This window comes from Urocampus carinirostris, chromosome 7 (assembly GCF_059441175.1).
Source record: "Urocampus carinirostris isolate Australia breed hairy pipefish chromosome 7, RoL_Ucar_1.0, whole genome shotgun sequence".
NCBI lineage: Eukaryota > Metazoa > Chordata > Actinopteri > Syngnathiformes > Syngnathidae > Urocampus > Urocampus carinirostris.
The window spans coordinates 15,992,759-16,012,569 of NC_142355.1; the positions used below are offsets into that span (position 1 = coordinate 15,992,759).

Genomic DNA, 19,811 nt, shown 5'->3' on the forward strand with positions numbered 1-19,811 from the left:
CCATCCATTATCTTCCGCTTATCTGGGGTCAGGTCACCTCCCTATCCCCAACCGCTTCTTCCAACCCATCCAACGGGATCCTGAGGCGTTTCCAGGCCGGCCTACAGACATAGTATCTCCAGCGTGTCCTGGGTCGTCCCTGGGGCCTCCTGCCGGTGGGACATGCCTGGAACACCTCCCGAAGGAGGCGTCCAGGAGACATCCTTACCAGATGCCCGAGCCACCTCAACTGGCTCCTCTCAATGCAAAGGAGCAGTGGCTTTAGATAGAGTCCCTCCCGAATGACTGAGCTTCTCACCTTATCTCTGCAGATCTGCAGAAGAAACTTTCAGCCACTAGTATCCAGGATCGTGTGCTTTCGGTCATAACCCACAGTTCATGACCGTAGGTGAGGGTAGGAACATAGATCGGCCAGTAAATCGAGAGCTTTGCCTTTCGGCTCAGCTCCCTCTTCACCACGCCCCACCAGTACAGGGCCCGCATGACGGCAGACGCTGCACCCACCTGATGAAATGAAAATGAAATTATCTGCATTTTATATAGCGCTTTTCAAGTCAATGAAGACTTCCCAAAGCACTTTACAATGTGCTTAACATTTACAAATAGCGGCCGTGCAGCCATGTGAGGCGCATACCTGCTTATTGGGGGCATTAGGGGTTCAGTGTCTTACCCAAGGACACTTCGACATGTAACACAGAGGAGCCGGGATTCGAACTGCGATCTCTTGATCCCAAGACGAGCGCTCTACCTCCTGAGCTACTGCCGCCCCACTCTCTCATTCCATCTTACCCTCACTTCTGGATAAGACCCCAAGATACTTGAACTCCTCCACTTGGGGCAAGATCTGAAACCCAACCCGGAGGGAGCATGTCACCCTTTTCCGGCTGAGTACCATGGTCTCGGACTTAGAGGTGCTGATCCTTATCCCGGCCGCTTTATACTCGGCTGCGATTTGCTCCAATGAGAAATGAAGATAACTGCCTTAGGAAGCTAACATCACCAAATAATCTGCAAAAATCTGCAATGCTGAGGCCCCCACACTGGACTCCTTCCCCACTAAGGCTGTGCCTGGAAATGTTATCCATAAAAGTTATGAACAGAATTTTAGGCATACATGCTTTTATTCCATCAATAAGAGTCAACGATTCTACAAGAATATACTAAAAATTACAGTATGACAAGAATCCTTAGCCATGGATCTTCGCAACACCTTTGAATCCCCTTAAGCAAATTCTTACTTCCATGCTAGATGATACAACATTATTGTTCTCCTGAAAAAGTAAGAACAATGACAAAGACTGCACTCTAAAAAAATAAAAATATATCATTTTAAATCCTAGCATAGGAGACCAATGCCGTCATACATACAACATGTTTGTTTTTTGATGAGTCACTAAACGTCAGGATAAAGACAAAAAGGCTAACCAGTGCGCAGTTATCTTTGTCATTTCATCCCTTTCCCACTGTCTGTTACCTTCACGGCCACCACGGTCCAAAGGCAACTGCAGAACTCATTAAGTATACAACAAATTTGGTCAGTTTAGGGAAGCGTACTGCATTCAAATCATTAATAAACTTATCAGTGAAGCTGTCACTCAACTAGGCCAAGCTATGTGGTAAATGAACACCTTAGTTTACTCCCAGTAAGCTTCACACGCCGCCCTAACCTGAAAATATGCAGGCAAGCTTAGTGCTTTCCAACTGATGCTACAATGCAAGTACATACAATACATTTACACATGTGTCTTTAGGGTTCATACACCTTTTTATGGCCAAATTCAAGCCTTTTTTTAAAGAGCTTTCAAGGCTATTATAAAATGTATCTGGTACCATTAAACAAATAAATCCAGTGTTCATAATGTATTTTGCAGATCCACAAATAAAGCTGTAATTTACACATGTGTCTTTGAAGTCCTCAAATATGTTCGCAATTTTTAAACGTGTTTTTCAGGTTCATAAATATGAAAGCAATTTACATTTAGAATTTTAGCATTTATCAAGACATATATTACTAAGTTCTTGTGTAAATCACAAACATATTTATGGATATGAACAATGTGTTTGTTAATATTTTGGAGACTAATCTTTCCCAATATAAATGTTGGGTAAAAATTATGGTAATATGTAGCTTATATTTTCAGTTGTGTGAGTTCCTACCCATTACAATCCACCACTGGGGAATACTACTTTAATTTTTTACATATCCCACTCTTTAATTGCAACGTAATCCTTGGATTAATTCACATCTTATCATTTCTTAGTGCCCTGTTTAGGTGTAACACAGCACAAGGTTACCAAAGAGAAAATCACAGGTCATCTCTGTGAATTAACTTTCAAATAAAGAGTTGGATCTCTTTTTTTGCATAGTTTGCAGCATGCTGTGCGTGGATTTTTTCCATGTTTTAGTCATTGATTGTATTGTTCAATTTTCTAGCCATCTTTCATAAGCGGCAGGCTACCAGTATCTCTGTCGATGCACCTGTCCTGAAGGGGGCAATGACGCTTCACATGACAACATCATACAAACCAATGCCAGCTGACATTAATCACGAGGGAAGAAGAAATGCAATGGCAAAGCAAAGTCACTAGAGAGCAGTGTCAGTGTTATATTTCAGCAGACGTGTTTTACTTTTCCTTATTTTATGCGTCTTCTATCGAGTCAGACTTCCTAAAGACATGACAACGATTTAAAGCATTAACAAGCACATTACCCCATATTCAAGCACTTTTCAAACCTTAAAAACAAAACAATAAAATATAAGCCCCCTTAAGAACCCTGTGTCTTGTGCACAATATATAAAAAAAAATGCACATTAAAAGGAAACTGTTCCATGAGTGCTGGTGTATAGTCACGAGGTCCACAACGCAGAGATAAAAAACACACACAAAAAAAAACAGGGAAAAAACATTGCTAAATCATTCGCTACGATATTATGAGAAAACAACATTTTTCTTGCTGCCATTACTTGCTGTGCATTCCTAAATATTGCAATTACTCCACAATGATTACATCACCAAGCAACCCCTGGGTCTCCCAGCTAGAGCAGACGCTGGAAAAGCCGTCTCATTATAGTACCTGCTTTCATGCAGATATTAAAAAAAGCTTTTGAGCGGTTTTAGTTAAAAATTCAACTTGTGACGATCAGTGCGTTTGTAAAAATTGGATAAATTATGAAAGAGAGCGTGCTAATGTGGTTAAATGAAGGCTAAAGCGAGAATACCAATGTAGCAGTTAGCAAGCATTGGGACATTGTTTTTGTCAATGTCTCACTTGCCGGTGTTGAGAGATGAATGGCAGCCATTAGCAGAATTGGGAAGCTTTCTCTTTCTGGCCCAATCATTGGAATTGAGTCCTCTGTAGAGTAAGAGGTGATGAATGTGAAAACGTGGCAATTTAAAATAAAAAAATAACCAACTACAATATCTGAATCAATAAAATGCTATCAAATGTGAAAATGGGAAAAAATAATTATATATATATATATATATATATATATATATATATATATATATATAAAATAATCAGCACAGCAGTACAGTGGTTAGCACGTGTGCGGCACAGTCCTGAGGATCAAACCCTTTTGTGTGGAGTTTGCATGTCCTCCCCGTGCTTGCGTGGGTTTCCTCCAGACACTCCAGGTTTCCTCCCACATTCCCAAAAACATGCATGTCAGGTTGATTGGCCGGTCCTAATTGTCCCAAGTTGTGAATGAGAGAATGAATGGTCTTTCTCTGTGTGCCCTGCGACTTGCTGGCAACCAGTTCAGGGTGTCCCCTGCCCACTGCCCGAAGACGGCTGGGATGGGCTTCAGCACCCCCGCGACCCTACTGAGGAAAAGTGGTGCATGTAATGGATGAATGGATGGATGAATATTTTTTTTGGGGGGGCTCATTTCGCACTGTTGTTTATTATTTTAAATATTAAAACCTTTGACTTTTTTTAGAAGCATTTTCTGATAACTTAACTTACTGTACCCAGAGTCTCAGATTACAGATAAAATGTTGTCCTGAAGTAAGCTTACTGCACGTGTCTCCTGCTGTGTCGCAAGTAGGGTTTAGAATGGTCAACACGCAAGGAGGACATCAGGGACGCATTGACTTTTCAGTAGCATAGGAAAAGCTCATCGGGGTTAAACTTTCAGTTTAAAAGATAGCCTGATCCTTACGTTGGTTCTTCAGTGACCGCTCGATCACATTAAGGGCTGGCTTAAGTGCGATATCAAAGCAAGAACCACTTAACTCTCAAGCATTCCTGGTGGATTCCACTCACTCTCACTGTTGTGTGCACAGTTCAATATCCGCTCTTTCACTGACAGCCATTGTCATATTTTTAATCCTAGTGAAATATCGGGAGACCCACATTACTTCTCTATTAATGGAGAGCCTTTACTATCTGGCTTGTGTTTCATTGTGCCATTGTCAGAAATAAAATGAGAATGTCCAAATGTGTGAAATTGAGCTTGAGGTTTATTTATTTTTTGCACTGTCACTGCATTTACAGATATGATTGCAATCAGGGTTGGGTAGGGTTACTTTAACTTGATTACTTTCAATTACTTTTGGATTACTCCAATACCAAATATGCTAATAAAAGACAAAATAAACTAAGTATGAATAAAATTAGAAAATTTTGTGCAGGCTTGGGGAGTAACGGAATACATGGAACGGCAAAAATGATGTTGGCAGGCTGTTTGGATTTATTTTCATTTTGTTTCCGTCGCATTTTATGTGAGTTTTGCCGGAGATCAAAGAGATCAAAGCCAGGAGAGAAAGCTTACCACGGGTTGTGAGTCATAATTTTATTCATATATAGTTTCTTTTGTCTTTTATTAGCATATTTGGTATTGGAGCAATCCAAAAGTATTTGAAAGTAATCAAGTTAAAGTAACCCTACCCAACCCTGATTGCAATAATACTTAATATATCACCTTATTGCCATTTCAGACATGTGTAATTCCTACACATATCTAGCCTTCTTGATATATCCATTTATTCAGGTTGTAGCCAGTCATTACATGGTTTTAAGAGATGCTTCTCAAGTAGTGTTTTTAGTTAGGAGTTAAAAGGAGGTATTTGCCAGACCAGGTCAAAGAGCTGACAATTGGATGGTGTGAAGTATGGACTTTTTTCGGAACTAAAGTTTTTGTCACAGCCACCCTCTTAGTATAAAAGACACTGTCTATGTTAATGGGGAACCTAGTGAAACCATAGAGCCTTGTTCTGTACCTCTCATAGCAGTAAAAAATCTCTGCCAACTCCAGTCTGGATGTCTGGATGAAACACTCTAAAATTAAGGATTCCTCCACGGATAACTGGAGGAACAGCCAACATTTAACCCTTATATTTAGTGTAAATTAAAGTCTAATATCTTTCACACCCCTGAGGGTGCACTACAGTATACCAAGGCTCACGCTATTATTAGACTTTGAACGGACATAACACGCTATCACTCTATATTATGCGGGGCAAAAGTGATCATAATTTCAAAGCCAAGCTCCTTACTAGGATGTGTGAAATATGTGTGACTGCTCGTGAGAGCCACCACTAGAGGAAAATCGTTTTTGGTTCACAGACGGTGATTCCGCACCACCTTTGGGGAATTCTATGCTTCTTTTCAACTCCTTCTACTGCTGCTCCTTTCAGTCCCTTTGCACAAATTTTACAAAAGTCACCCACCACGGATGGATAATCGACAATAATAAACACAAAAGAAAACCAAATGCAAACAGAGGAACACAGTGAAAATAGTTGCGTGTGGTACAATGATGCCCTGTAAAAGAGGTCTATCTGCATTTTGTGCCACCATTAGTGGATAAAGGTCTCCGGAGGAAACGGGAGAGAAGCTGAGTCGAGGACGTACAACACGTACCCATTACAATAAATAAATATATGTGTTTATTCAAACGATTTTTATTTAATACAGATTGGTATTCATCCACCAATTTCCATTCATGTGCAGGATACAAAATGCAAAGGGTACATACAGTGAAAATAATAAACACCCTGCTATTTTGCTATTTCTCACACTTTAAAATCATGGAGTGTTCTGAAATTTTCATCGTAGGTGCATGTCCACTGTGAGACAGATAAACTAAAAAGAAAACTTAAAAAGAAATCACAATGCATGACTTTTTAACAATGTATTTGAGTGATACAGCTGCAAATAAGTATTTGAACACCTATGTATCATCTCGAATTCTAACCCTGAAAGACCTGTTAATTCACCCTGCATAAAGAGACCTGTTCACCCCATACAATCAGTACTTTTGGTCATAATTTCACTAAGTGTGTTTGGAGGAAGACAAATGAACAGTACAATCCGAAGAACACCATCCCTACTGTGAAGCATAGGGGTAGTGATATGCTTTGGGGGTGTTTTTCTGCACAAGGGACAGGATGAGTGTACTGCATTAAAGTGAGGATGACCAGGTCTGTGTATTGTGAGATTTTGGGGAAAAATCTCCTTCCCTCAGTCAGAGCATTGAAGATGGCTGGGTCTTCCAACACGATAACAACCCGAAACACACAGCCAAGAAAACCGACGAGTGGTTCCGTAGGAAGCATATCAAGGTTCTAGCATGGCCCAGCCAGTCTCCAGACTTGAACCGAATGAAAATATTTGGAAGGAGCTCAAACCCTGTCTTTCTCAGCGACAGCCCAGGAACTTGACTGATCTAGAGAAGATCTGTGTTGAGGAATGGGCCAAGATCTCTCCTGCAGTGCGTGCAAACCTGGTGAAAGACTACAGAAAACGTTTGTCCTCTAGAATAGCAAACAAAGGCTATTAAAATTCATTTTCTGAGGTGTTCAAATACTTGTTTGCAGCTATATCACAAATAAATTGTTAGAAATCATGCATTGTGATTTCTGGATTTTTCTTTTTAGTTTATCTCTCTCAGAGTGGACATGCACCTACGATGAACATTTCAGACCCCTCCATGATCTAAGTGGGAGAAATAACAAAGTAGCAGAGTGGTCAAATACTTGTTTTCTTCACTGTATGTTGGACTTTGTGTTTGTGCATAACAGATATGTTTCCTAATATGTGCAGTGAACGATGCAAATTCAGACAAAAAGTGTCAACTGTTAACCGTGACTTTTAAGCAACACCCTCTTGGCGACAAGACCATAAACTAAGAGAAACATTTGTAATCATTACAATATTGCAACACTACATGATGGTTAAATAGATACAGTGCCTTGCAAAATTATTCCCCCCCTTGGATCTGTTTGACATATTGCGATATTTTAGGCTTCAAACTTAGACATAAAAAACTCATGACATTTTCTGAGAGGCACAATCGTAAAAAAACATTCATTTATTAAAGAAAAGTAAGCAGTGCAAAAACTACTACTACTACTATGACTTCCACTACTACTAACTACAACCTCCTTTTGCCGCAATCACAGCCACAAACCTTTATGGTATGTCTCTATAAGTCTGGCACATCTTGAAACCCAAATATTTGTTTGTGCACAGAAAATTTCAGATCTTTCCACAATTTATCCAAGAGATTGAGGTTTGGACTAAGTTGCCCATTCTAGCACTGTAATATTCTCATTTCATCTCATTAGCTGCACCGCTTATCCTCAGTAGGGTCGCGGGGGTGCTGGAGCCCATCCCAGCAATCATCGAGCAGTGGGCAGGGGACACCCTGAACTGGTTGCCAGCCAATCGCAGGGCACACAGGGACAGACAACTCGCTCATTCACACCGAGGGACAATTTGGACCGGCCAATCCGCCTGAAATGCATGTCTTTGGATTGTGGGAGGAAACCGGAGTGCACGGAGGAAACACACGCAAGCACGGGGAGAACATACAAACTCCGCACAGGAAGTCTGGTAGCTGGATTTGAAACCACACAGGAGGTTCACAAGACCTTAGAACTGTGTCGCACACGCGCTAACCACTGCACTACTAAAAAAAAAAAATCAATACTTTTGCCTGGCACTGTATAACACAGTGTTACAGTTTATTGGACGTATAACCATGTCACACAACAAATTAAAACAAAACAAAAAAGACTCAATTACATTTCATTTCACCAACCAACGTATTATTTTTTATCGTCTACCTTAACATACGCTAACAATTCGCTAAACTCGAAACAGCCACTTTGGAGATGGTTACAATAACAAACTGTTGTGTTATTATAAATAATAATCTAGGCAGAACTTCCCTTTGCAGCACCATCTGTAGGTATTTTAGTCCAATAACAGAAGACAACGACAACATAATCAAATAATTGGTTCAGTCCTACCCACAATTGCTCCCAACCGGTCAGTAAAGCTAGGGCACCCTCGATCTATCTTAGAGAAAGAAGACTTGTGTCCCTTACTCTTCCCATTACGTATAGTGGAGGAATGGGACTGCCTTTGTCTCTGTGTTAACACATGCCTTTCTAGAGTAAAGAACACAATTCAGGGAAGTAATGGGATTGTACCAAAGTATACCCTATAAATTGAGGTTTGAAAATTACTGTGACAGATTCTAGAATTTAAAGCTCATTTTTTTGTAAAATATAGTGGAATTTTGTCATTGTTTTTTTTCTTTATTGTTGGGCATTGAACGCCACTGAATAGCTACATGTGAGTTCAATGACTCGAGGAAAGTGCTACTACAGACGCTCTCCTACTCACGACCATTCGACTTACGAAAAACGGTAGATACAAACATTCATTTCGGGATGTCAAAAAATATCCGTACATTGCTGTAAGTTAGATTTTGTATTGTATGCACCTTTTTCCGAGTACAGGACATAACTGTAGTGCTTCTTTTCGCCACTACTGGCGTATGGCGCTGTGGGATGTCACCCAGCATCCACCCCGAAGAAGAAATCAGCTCCCTCTTCCTAGTTCAGGTGTAAACTTTGACATTTTTATTGTTAAATATTTTGTGTATCCATTCAATATGGTTTGTGTAAAGAAGAGGCGAGCCGTTTCTTTTGAAATGAAAGTGGGATAAGAAAGCTTGATGCGGTTGAGAAAATGGTTGGAACGCTTTATTTGGTCCACTTTTTTACCACGGACAAAGAAGTCGTCTAACTCTTGAAGCTCACCTTCCAAAAGTAAGTTAAACTTCACTTCACTTAACTTTATAGAACATATTATTTTATGAAATGTTTATGTTTTAAAACAAACCTATACATACATGTTACTTAAACAAGCCTTAAACATACTTATATGAAATTAAATGAATTTAATTTCATACTTATATAATCCCTAAACATGCGTTCCATACAAAATATAGCACTGAAGCAACTCTTGACCTAATTCAACCTTCGAACGATCGTCTGGATCTCGTTTGTAAGTAGGGTAGCGTCTGTATTTGTTTTTCTGCTGTCTTTGAGTATTTTCTTTTTTGTGGTTTTATACTATAGTCTTAAAATGTTTTGGTGAAAATAATTTAATATGATGTAAAGTTAACATCGCCTAGCAGCTTAGTTATAAATGTATTTTTCATCACTTGGTATGGGACATGGGGCTACCATAAACCAGGTACCTGCTGTTCTATCATCACAGTAAAACTACTACTGTATTTTTAACAAGAATCTTTACAAGTGATGCCCTTCTAAACAGGCAGTTCAGCATCAGAGAATTTATTTCCTAAGTTTTTATGTTTTGAAGAGGACTGAGCTGGACGAATAGCAGCCGCTGCTTTTTTGTGGCCAACAACCTTGGATAGTGTTTTATGTCGTATTCATGTTTTGAGCAGATGGACATGATTGCAGGTCAAATCAGGTCGATGGTTGAGGACTGAAAACCCAGCAGGCAAAAAAAAAAAAACCACACTAATCATATTTTACTATTATATTACTAAAACTTTTTAGTTCAAGTAAATTTAAATCTGATATTTTTTTAAGGCTTTTGAAAATTGGATTTAAGACATTTTAATGTCAATTAAGTCCTAATTTTTAGAAGAATGAATTCAATGCCTTCTAAGACTTTTCAAAGATCCGAGGGAACCCTGAAGTATAAAAGCATGCCATTTTGTTACTGTTATTTGAAGAGGCTAATTTGGGAATTTTCCTTAGATGAAATGTGTCAAACTAGAAGATTTGAAACAATTAAATGATTTTTAAAAATCCAAAAACCTTCCAGTTTCTATTAGTTTGGGATGCATTTTATGTCATGTAATTTTGACACACAGAACCTATCCTGGCAAAAACAGATTAAATATTGTGCCAACAATTAAGTCTGAAGCCTGACAGTGTTAACTTCATATATGATATATACTCTTTTGAGCACATCCTAACCTGTGACCTAATGTAACTCATTACCTTTACACGTGCACGACTTAGATCGTTTGATTTCATTTTACCCATGAAATTTGCTTGTAAAACGTATCTTTTGCTTTTCCTAATTGAGCCATGTAATTCCGTGCAATAGCAGGGGATCAATCTGTTTTAAGGGGTGTTGGCTTTAGAAGGTGGCATGTCTAGGCTAGATGGCCACTGCTGTTTTCACTAAAGCAAAAAAAAACACATATATTATTATTATATTGTATATGCCAGCCAAGCACACCTAGCTATTTGATTAGGTGAGCAGTAAAAGTGGGCAGGGCTACGCACACAGCGCATTTCTGTCTGCTCAGGGTACTGGCTAGACACCTACGTCAGATACATAGCCCATGAAACGGATGAGCTACAGATTGTGGGAAATTGTTACATTTGTGACTTGTATTTTAATCATTACGGATACCTTGCTGAAGTCACAGTTACCTGATGCTAGCGTTCAGCTAGCCAACCGAACCCTAAGTCAATTTAGAATGGAATAGAATAGAATATACCTTTATCATCATTAAAATTAGTTGAACATATTGTGACAACGAAATTGGGCATGGCACTGCACTCCAGTTACACATATAGACTGTCAAGATAAAATATTTAGAACATATATATATATATATATATATATATATATATATATATATATATATATATATATATATATATATATATATATGTATAAAGAATTTGGATATGCATGAGCACAAAATACACAAGAAAGTGTGGGCATGTAAAAGCAGAAGATATTTACGTTGGGTGTTTACTAACAGGGGATCGTAGTAGTGCAATATGCTGTAATGCAAATAGGCAACAATGTGCAAAGTAAGCATAGGTATGAATACAATTTTACATCTGTATGAGGATGAAGTATTTCTTACTCTGAAAGGAGAAGGCCCCCAATTTTGTTCTACTTTTGTTTAAAGACAGCCATTTTTTTCAACTGCAATTCTGTATTCTGTTTTTGTAGATTTATAGTTGCGGGGGTTTTTAAGGGTTATTGTTCTATCTTCGTTATTCATTATCCATTATCCGTTATCGGTCAGTTCATAATACGCTACAAAGCCTAGGAGCCGGGACACTTACTCTCAGCCAAAAGGCCAAGCTAAGGTCCTAGCCCTAAAGCCTTGCTGCGATCATTGCGAATAGAAATGATCCCTAAGAGTATAATCACAGCTTGTTACAGACATATACTCACAGTCAGTAATGAGCTTCATATTGAAGTAAGTTTAACCTTTGTGCCTTCGAGGTACTTAACATCGATTAAGGATCAAAAAGTATTTAATGGTCAGCAGACTGCAAACCTAATAGAAGTCGCCAAAAGAGGGCGCTGTTTTCTTAAGGTTTAAGCATGTCATTAATTTTACCGTTAAATTCGGACTATGGATTGCAACTTTTTTCCCAAGCTTTTAACCCTGCAGTTTTTGCAAGGATGCGGCTTATTTATGCTTGTTTTACTAACGGCCGTCAGGGGTGCTTGAATAGTAAATGTAAGAGTGAGACAGGTGGAATATAAGTGTCAAGGAAGACACAAGTTTAATGTAACTTTGCTTTTGTGCTGAATGAATCTAGCATAAACAAACCATCATCTTGGAAGAGGTGTCAATTAAAAGGGAAGAGCTAACTACCATATTGGGAATAATTTTCCAATTATGTTGATTTGTAAACGGAATGAATGTAGCGAAAGACACAACTCCAGAAATGATCCAGGCTGTTTGCATTATAATATGTTTTGGAGTAAAACGTTTACATGGTTGGATTCTATGGATTGTCCTTGATGTAACAAAGCCATTTTTACGGACATCCAAAGAAGTTGAAGAAGGCCAGGGGGCGTAAGGGTGAGTTACGCCAGCTTTATAGTTCTTTTAGACTGATGGTGATGTTTATCTGATGAATATATTGTTTATATATTGAATATTATTATATTAAAATCTTGATTCCCAAGAGTTTAAGCTTCCCCATGATATGTGGCATGATGTATTCCAGTGACTGGTGACATCGCACTGACACGTATTTGTTTATCATTTGTTTGTCATGCACTTTCTGGACAAATTTCTACATATTACCTACATTTTCTTTCATTGATGTTTACTATGTTTTGTGTACTGTTACCCAATGCTTAATCTATTGCTCCCTGGTCATCCCTAAAGGGGGATTACCACTTGTGAGGCTCCTTCTCAATGCTTTTTTATTTTCCTTGTCCTGAGGTATTGAGTTTTTCTTTTTCCTCATGTTAGTTTAAAATCAGATCGTAATTGTAACTTGTGCAGTCCTTTGAGATTATTTTTTCGTGATTAAGGGCTATACAAACCAGTGGTACTGTACACTATGAAAAATATTTCTGTGTACGGTATTTCTTTGTAAATATATCATACTTCAATATGAGGACATGCGGCTTATAGTCAGGTGCGACTTATGTATGTTTTTCCTTTAAAATATACCGGATGAAAAATCAAAACAAGCACAGAAAATGCACTTTCTTTTAAAATTGAAAGTGCAATGTTGGTCTAAAATATTTCAAATGGGTGTTTTTTTTTTGTTTGTTTATTTTTTTTTGGGGGTTTGTTTTTTTTTGTTTTTTCAAAAATCGTTCTGCCCTACTATTGAATGGAAAAAAGTTACTCCATTAATGTATTTCCAGTCACTTGCCAAAATAGGAAAGTGCAGCTTTTAATTTAACATAAGATGAAAATGTTATTATGTTATGATTACAGGCCGTTTGTTTCATCATTTGTGATTAAATAGCCATTGCTTATAGAACTTTAACAACTCTTATTCCTTATGCCAGTGTTTCATTTCTCGAAGTAATACAACATGAAATAGAATATCAAAATCGAAGCTTGAATTTGATACCATTTTGTGTGATGCCAAGGAATTTTACTGCCACAAAACAGCATTCATTGTGTGCTAAAGGTATTTAAAAATGTGCCATCTGTGCAAATTTCAGATTATACATTAGAACATGTTGTCCTTGAATGTGAAGAAAATGCCCCGTGTGTGCATTTACGAGATACTTTAAGTAATCGATGCCACTAGCTAATGGATTGAACCTTTTTATGAAGAAGAATGTAAAGTTTGACATTCGGGTTTGAACTACTTCTACACGTCCGCCTTGCATCCAACCGCCTCCCTTGAAGGTTTATGACATTTCTCATCGCTGTCACTTCTCTGGTCACACTACCTAGCCACTGCTTCCTTCTTTTTCCTCCTCACCTTTAGCTCTTGCTTTAACTGGGGTTGTGCACCAGAAAAAAAAAATCAGTAAGTGTCAGAATTGCTTATCTACTTAATTCCTAAAGTTATCCGGCAAGTTGTTGAAGGCTGCAGTGTGAAAGGCTATCGGGAATGCAAAATGTTGTCGTTTTTCTGCCAGAATGATAGAAATCCATCCATCCATCCATTATCTGCACCGCTTATCCTCAGTAGGGTCGCAGGGGAGCTGGAGCCCAACCCAGCTATCTTCGGGCAGTGGGCAGGGAACACCCCGAACTGGTTGCCTGCCAGTCGAAGGGCACACAGAGACCGACAATTTACTCGCTCAATCACACCTAGGGACAATTTGAACCGGCCAATTAACCTGACATGCATGTTTTGGGAATGTGGGAGGAAACCGGAGGAAATCCACACAAGCACAGGGAGAACATGCAAACTCCACACAGGAAGGTTCGATCTCATGACCTTAGAACTGTGCCGCACACGCGCTAAGCACTGCTCCGCCGTGCTGCCTAAAAAAAAATCGTCAATTTTTATTTCAAGTACATTAAAAAGTTTCCAACCATCATTTTCTGCACCGCTTATCCTCAGTAGGGTCGCGGGGGTGCTGGAGCCCGTCCCAGCTATCTTCGGGCAGACATTAAAAAGTAATTATATTAATTATTTTATTTATTTTATGTAAACAACTATTCTAAAAATGTATTTTTTATGGGACTGATTGTATTTTATCCATGCCTCAGGAAAAAAAAAAATATTGGAGATAATTATGAATCACATTACTACGACAGCATACCGGTCAACCTAAAACAATATTATAGTATTTTATACAATTTTTGTTAAAAACATAAAATAATATTAATTCAATACCATAGTTTTAAAAACTATTTTTTTTGGCCTCCCTTAACGGTGCAATGTGTATTATTTGACCAATTGATGCCACTGTATTGTCTCACGCGACTGAATACCAGTGCCAAATTAGCACAGTATAACAGCAAGATGTCCGACAAACATGGCGGCAACTTATAGGTATGGATTCCGCAATGTAAAAGTAATACACATGTGTTTGACGCCCATTTTACGGACTTTTTAACTTAAAATGAGCACATTTAGTCCTCTGGGGTTGACAAGTATGGCAACAATATGAAATCCCATGTGTTATCAGGTCAAAGGAAATGGAATATTGAAGCATTCAAGACGTATATGGTGTATAGTTGGGGCGGTGTTAAGAGGAAGGCTTGAAATAATTTGAAAGCTGTTTGCACATCTGGACAGGTTCCCTCAGAATCATGCACTTATTGGTCATTCAATCAAAAATCCAATAATAATGAATTGATCAAAGTAAATACAATGATTAATGTTGTTACTATAAAAAGGCAGTTGATAAAGTTAGATTTACAATTTATGATACGACCCAGTCAAAATTGTGTGCATAAAAATGATAAGGGTTCAGTGGCCAGATGCCAAAGTCAGCCAGTTAATAAAGACCTGAATTGTTGAGCACAGATTTTGGAAGGCAGTCTGAGGATCAACTTAGTGAGAAAAGGCAAAAGAACAGAGTGACAGGCAAGAAAGTGGCAAACATTAAACATGAGTGGACGGATGAGGCAAAAGAAAAGTCATCACGCAGAGGGGAGAGGCCAGTCTACGGTCTATCTCCTACCGTCTGTTGCAGGTCTGGGATTCCGATGCGGATCACGACCGTGTTGCCCGAGGGTTCCTCCATGGGTGCAGTGACGCCGGGCGTGCACGCCGGCGCGACGGCAAGGGGAACGCCGCTGTCGCCGTTGGTGACGCTGCCGACGTCCTCTTCCAGGGAGCTGCCGCCGCTGTCGGTGCTGGCTCCCTGGCTGCCGTTCCCAGTGTGTGCGCAAAAGGAGTGCGCGCGCGGGTTTGTGTGCGCGCGCCGCCGCTGCTCCTGCGCCTGCTGCTCCTGGTCCTGCGCCTGCTCCTGGTCCTGCCGTGGAGGGCTGGCTGGCTCATGTTTGCCGGCTGCCGGACGCAGAGGCATGCTCTGTGTTACCAACTTGGACTATGTCTCTCTCTTTCTCTCTCACTTTTACACAGAGATACACACACGCCCTTTTGGTTGGCAAGCACATGGAACACGCACACACCTTTTGAAGCATGCATCTCTCGCCTGGGAAAGACACATAAAGAGAGTAGCAAGAGGAAGGGGTGAAGAAGGAAGACAACAGAAGGGGACACAGAAGGGGGAAATACAAGCGGATCAGAAGTGTTCAAGCACTCGACGCAACACGTTTAAATATTCCAGGAGGACAAAAAGATTCCCTGAAAGCTGAGGTTTTTGTTTTTTCGGCCCAAAAATGAAATGAAACAAAGGTACCAAAAACAGTGTTTTGATCATGTCCTGTCCAATGTTCCCTCTAAGCTGCGTGTGCGCGCAATTTCGCACTACCCAGAGCTTTTCCGCGCACAAGAACATCTAGCCAGCTCACAAAAATCAGGGCTCGAAATTGATGATTAAGAAGCGAATTAAGTCAAAGTTACAGTGCATGAGGGTAAAAATACAAGGGTTCTCCTGACGTTGTGTTCTAAATGCGGTATTTTGAAGTCAAGGTCGAAGTAGAACGAAGTTGAGTAAAGCCAGTAGAGTTTTTCGAGAACCGGCTTCTTCGGCTCGGCTCACTAAAAAGAACCGGCTCTTTCGGGTTCTAAACGGCTCTCCAGGTTGTTTTTGCTTCTTTCATCCCTATATGACCAAATATTATGTAAAATTATGCACAAAATGACTTAGGGAAGGGGGAATAGAACAAAAATGAAAAAAATACCAAAATGAAAAAGTAGTGAAAATCTGAGAAAAAAAAAAACAAAAGGAAGAGAAAAAGAGGGAACAAATCTGAAAAAAGACAGAAAAAAAGAAAAGAAATAAAGGAAAAAAGTAAATAGAGAACAAAAAAAGTAACGGCAAAGAAAAAAAAAACGCATTGACATTTCTTTAAAGACCTTTTAAAAAGTAGAAAAAAACAGGGAAAAAGAAGAAAAAGTTTGTGTTGCATTCAAATAATTTCCAATTATACCAAGTCAATCTTGGCTGCCAACATTGTACTTCCACTAAAAATGTGATTAAATACAGTTGTGTATCGTGCAACCTACTAAATAAGCCACCAAAAATGTTAGTATTATGCGACATAAGATACCAGGAAAAAAAAAAGAAATGGAAATCTTGTGAAAGAATTGTAAAAACAAATTACATTTGTAGGCCGTACAACCTTTGCAATAGTACATTAGTCAATTCATTCAAAAGTGAAAAATAATTTTTCATTGCCGGAAACTCAGCAAAATGTAACGTGATGTCAATTTTTGGACATGTTTGATAATGATTTAGTTGTCACACTTGGGGTTGCTGTTGCTCACTGTTGTTTCAAGCATTGCTCACCGACTTTGTGTGAACACTCAGACCCGTGGAAAATTAGAGGAAACATTGGTCCTGTCAAACATGAGAGGAGCCTTGCGAAGCTAACCTCACTCAGGGAGGGTTTGTGCACAACGCAACTGTTTATTTTCATTTTGCACAAAACAAGTAATAAGATGGATGGAGCCAAGCATGGTTTTGGCATGGAGGAAGGGGACATTTCCCCACCTATATCAAGTAGATATTACTTTGTTCATCCATCCATTATTTTCCATTTATACAAGGTTGGGTCGTGGGTGCAGCAGCCTCAGCAGGGAAGGTCAGAACTTCAGCAGGCATCCTCAACAGATGCCCGAGCCACCACAGCTCGCTCCTCTCAACGCGGAGGAGCAGCAGCTCTACACTGAGTCCCTCTCCGATGACCGAGCCTCTCACCATTTATCTAAAGAAGAGCCCAGGGAACACATTTCAGCTGCTTGTATCCAGGATATTGTTCCGTCGGTCATGACCAGCAGTTCGTGACCGTAAGTGAGGGTAGGAATGAGATTCACTGGTAAATTAAAATATTTGCCTTTCTGTCAGCTCCATCTTTACCAGTACAGGGTCCGCAAGAGCGCAGATGCCGCACTTATCGGTCTTTCTATCTCTAGTTCCATACTACCCTTGGTTGTGAACAAGACCCCAAGATACTTGGGGCAGTATCTCATCCTCAACTATGAAAAAGCATGCCACCCTTTTCTTGCTCAGAACCATGATTTCCGACTTGGAGGTGCTGATTTTCCTCCTAGCTGCTTCACACTCGGCTGCATATTGGTTCAGTAGAAGCTAAATGTTACCACTTCAAATTTTTGTGTATAATGCATTTACTACAAATAATAGACATTACAGAAACTTTAAATTTGAGTAAAGTATTTTCTTGTATTCAAAGATAAAAGGGATAGACCTAACACCGCTTGAGGAAACCAACAGCACCACATATTCTGCAAAAAGCAATTTTTTTTCCCACCAATATTATGTAAGCACTTACATTTTGTTCTCATGATTTTGGGGGAAATAAAAATCCCACATTTCACTTTTTTCTTATTTTCTACAGCACTTATATGTTTAACACTAAGAAATACACAGTGGTCGAGCTCAGGGATGGATACAATTATAACTATAGTTTGTTTCCTTTAACATTTTCTCTGAATGTGTTTGACCCAGCCACTTCCAATCAAACGTTTTACCAACAAAGCTTCCTTTTTTAATGTTTTTTTTTTTCAAAAACACTTGTATCTATACTATATTGAGTGAATATAATTACTATTATAATATGAATAATAAAGAGTAATATTATCACTCATACATTGCAGATAGACAGACAGATAGACAGATGGACAGATATTCAGTTAGACAGATAGACAGATAGATAGATAGATACATAGATAGATACACATTCATCCATTTTCTGCATCACTTATCCTCAGTAGGGTCGCAGGAATGGTGGAGCCCATCCCAGCCATATTCTAGCAGTGGGCAAGGGACACCCTAAACTGGTTGCCAGACAGTTGCAGAGCACAATGAGATAGACAATTAATTTGCTCATTCTCACATAGGGACCCGCTAACATGCATGTTTTCTTTGGAATGCAGCAGGGAGGAAACCGGCGTACCCAAAGAAAAACTACACAGGCAAAGGGAGAACATACAAACTCTGCACGGGGAGGCTGGCAACTGGTAATGAACCATTTTTCTGGTGTTTCTTTTCTGGCTGGATCCAAGTTACATATGAAAATTAAGTCACATTATAAAAATATGTTAATACATATCTTTACCAAATATGATTCTGTATCATTAAATAAAAATATGCTACCATAACGGTAAACATAAAACTGGAATGCCCCAATTGTGCTAAAAAAAAGCAGCATAGCATGTACAATAACACAATACTAATTTCAACAACCCGGACAAACACAGTATAAAACGATGCAGTATTTTCAGGCATATTCAGGCTTCTGCAAAAGGATTAGAAATGCAAGATTGTTTTTTTTTTGCTCTCAAAAAAAAAGAAAAAATCAACATTACTTGTAACTTGTAACTCAGGATTGTTGCTACTGAAGTCATTTAAAACTCTTTAAAAGTTTTGTTGGATAATTAAGGCATCAAAAGTAATTAGAAGGAAGATCATCATAGAATACCACACTAATCATCAGGTTAAAAAAAAAAAGTAAAATCTAAAACCGGACAATAAGAACGCTGGAACAAATCAGGAACTGACAGACTGATCATTAAGGCTCAGAAAGGCATTTTGAAAGAATGATGCATTCTGTAAGTCTGTTGTCGGTGCAAAGTCACAAAAAGTAACAGTTAAAGTACCAAGTATTAAAAAGTATTACCCAATTTAATGCCTGTAACAATGCCTTAGCTCAACAGAAAAGTGGGTGCTTTTAAACAAAAGGTGTTGCATTGCTAGCAGAAAACTACCCTGTAACACAAAAAAGTAGTCTGAACTTTTTTATAGTGTTAATCTTTTGATCTGAAAATAAAGTTTATTAGCATACAAAGGAATTCAGTTAGCTGTTCAAATACGTTTGGAGTGGATTTATTCTTGCTACTCAGCAGGAATTACATGGTGCCATTCTGCAGAATTTGAAACGGAAGGTTTTTAAATTATGTGGTTTAATTAGTAGTGTGACATGAGTATAAAACACGAGCATCCTTTCAATGTGTTATTTCACCACATGTATGCTACTGTTATTGTTAGACACATCTTGTGATAATAATGGATTCACTCTGCAATTCCCACGGGATTATCTCTCTTCAGTTATCAGGAGTGTCGCTCCAATGTGAGATCGTAGGGACAAGGGAAAGAGGGGCAGGGTGTGTTTGCTCTAACCAATACAGAACCGGTTGTGACCGACATGCTTGGCTCCAAAAAAAATATATCTATGAAACATACA

The 19,811-nt window shown here is 39.0% G+C and overlaps 1 protein-coding gene across 7 annotated transcripts in view; it reads right to left on the reverse strand.

The window, feature by feature from the left end:
* shank3a (SH3 and multiple ankyrin repeat domains 3a) overlaps positions 1 to 19,811 on the reverse strand; it is a 292,611-nt gene that overhangs the window by 229,384 nt on the left and 43,416 nt on the right. For 6 of the 7 annotated variants that reach the window (XR_015850861.1, XM_088339875.1, XM_088339877.1 and 3 more), the window contains exon 2: positions 15,161 to 15,637. Coding sequence is in view for 6 of the 7 variants with exons in the window: in XM_088339875.1 (XP_088196001.1) it covers positions 15,161 to 15,508 (348 nt within the window). In the remaining variant the exon portion in view is untranslated. The remainder of the gene's footprint in view (positions 1 to 15,160; positions 15,638 to 19,811) is intronic. The other variant, XM_088339876.1, reaches the window with a different exon arrangement.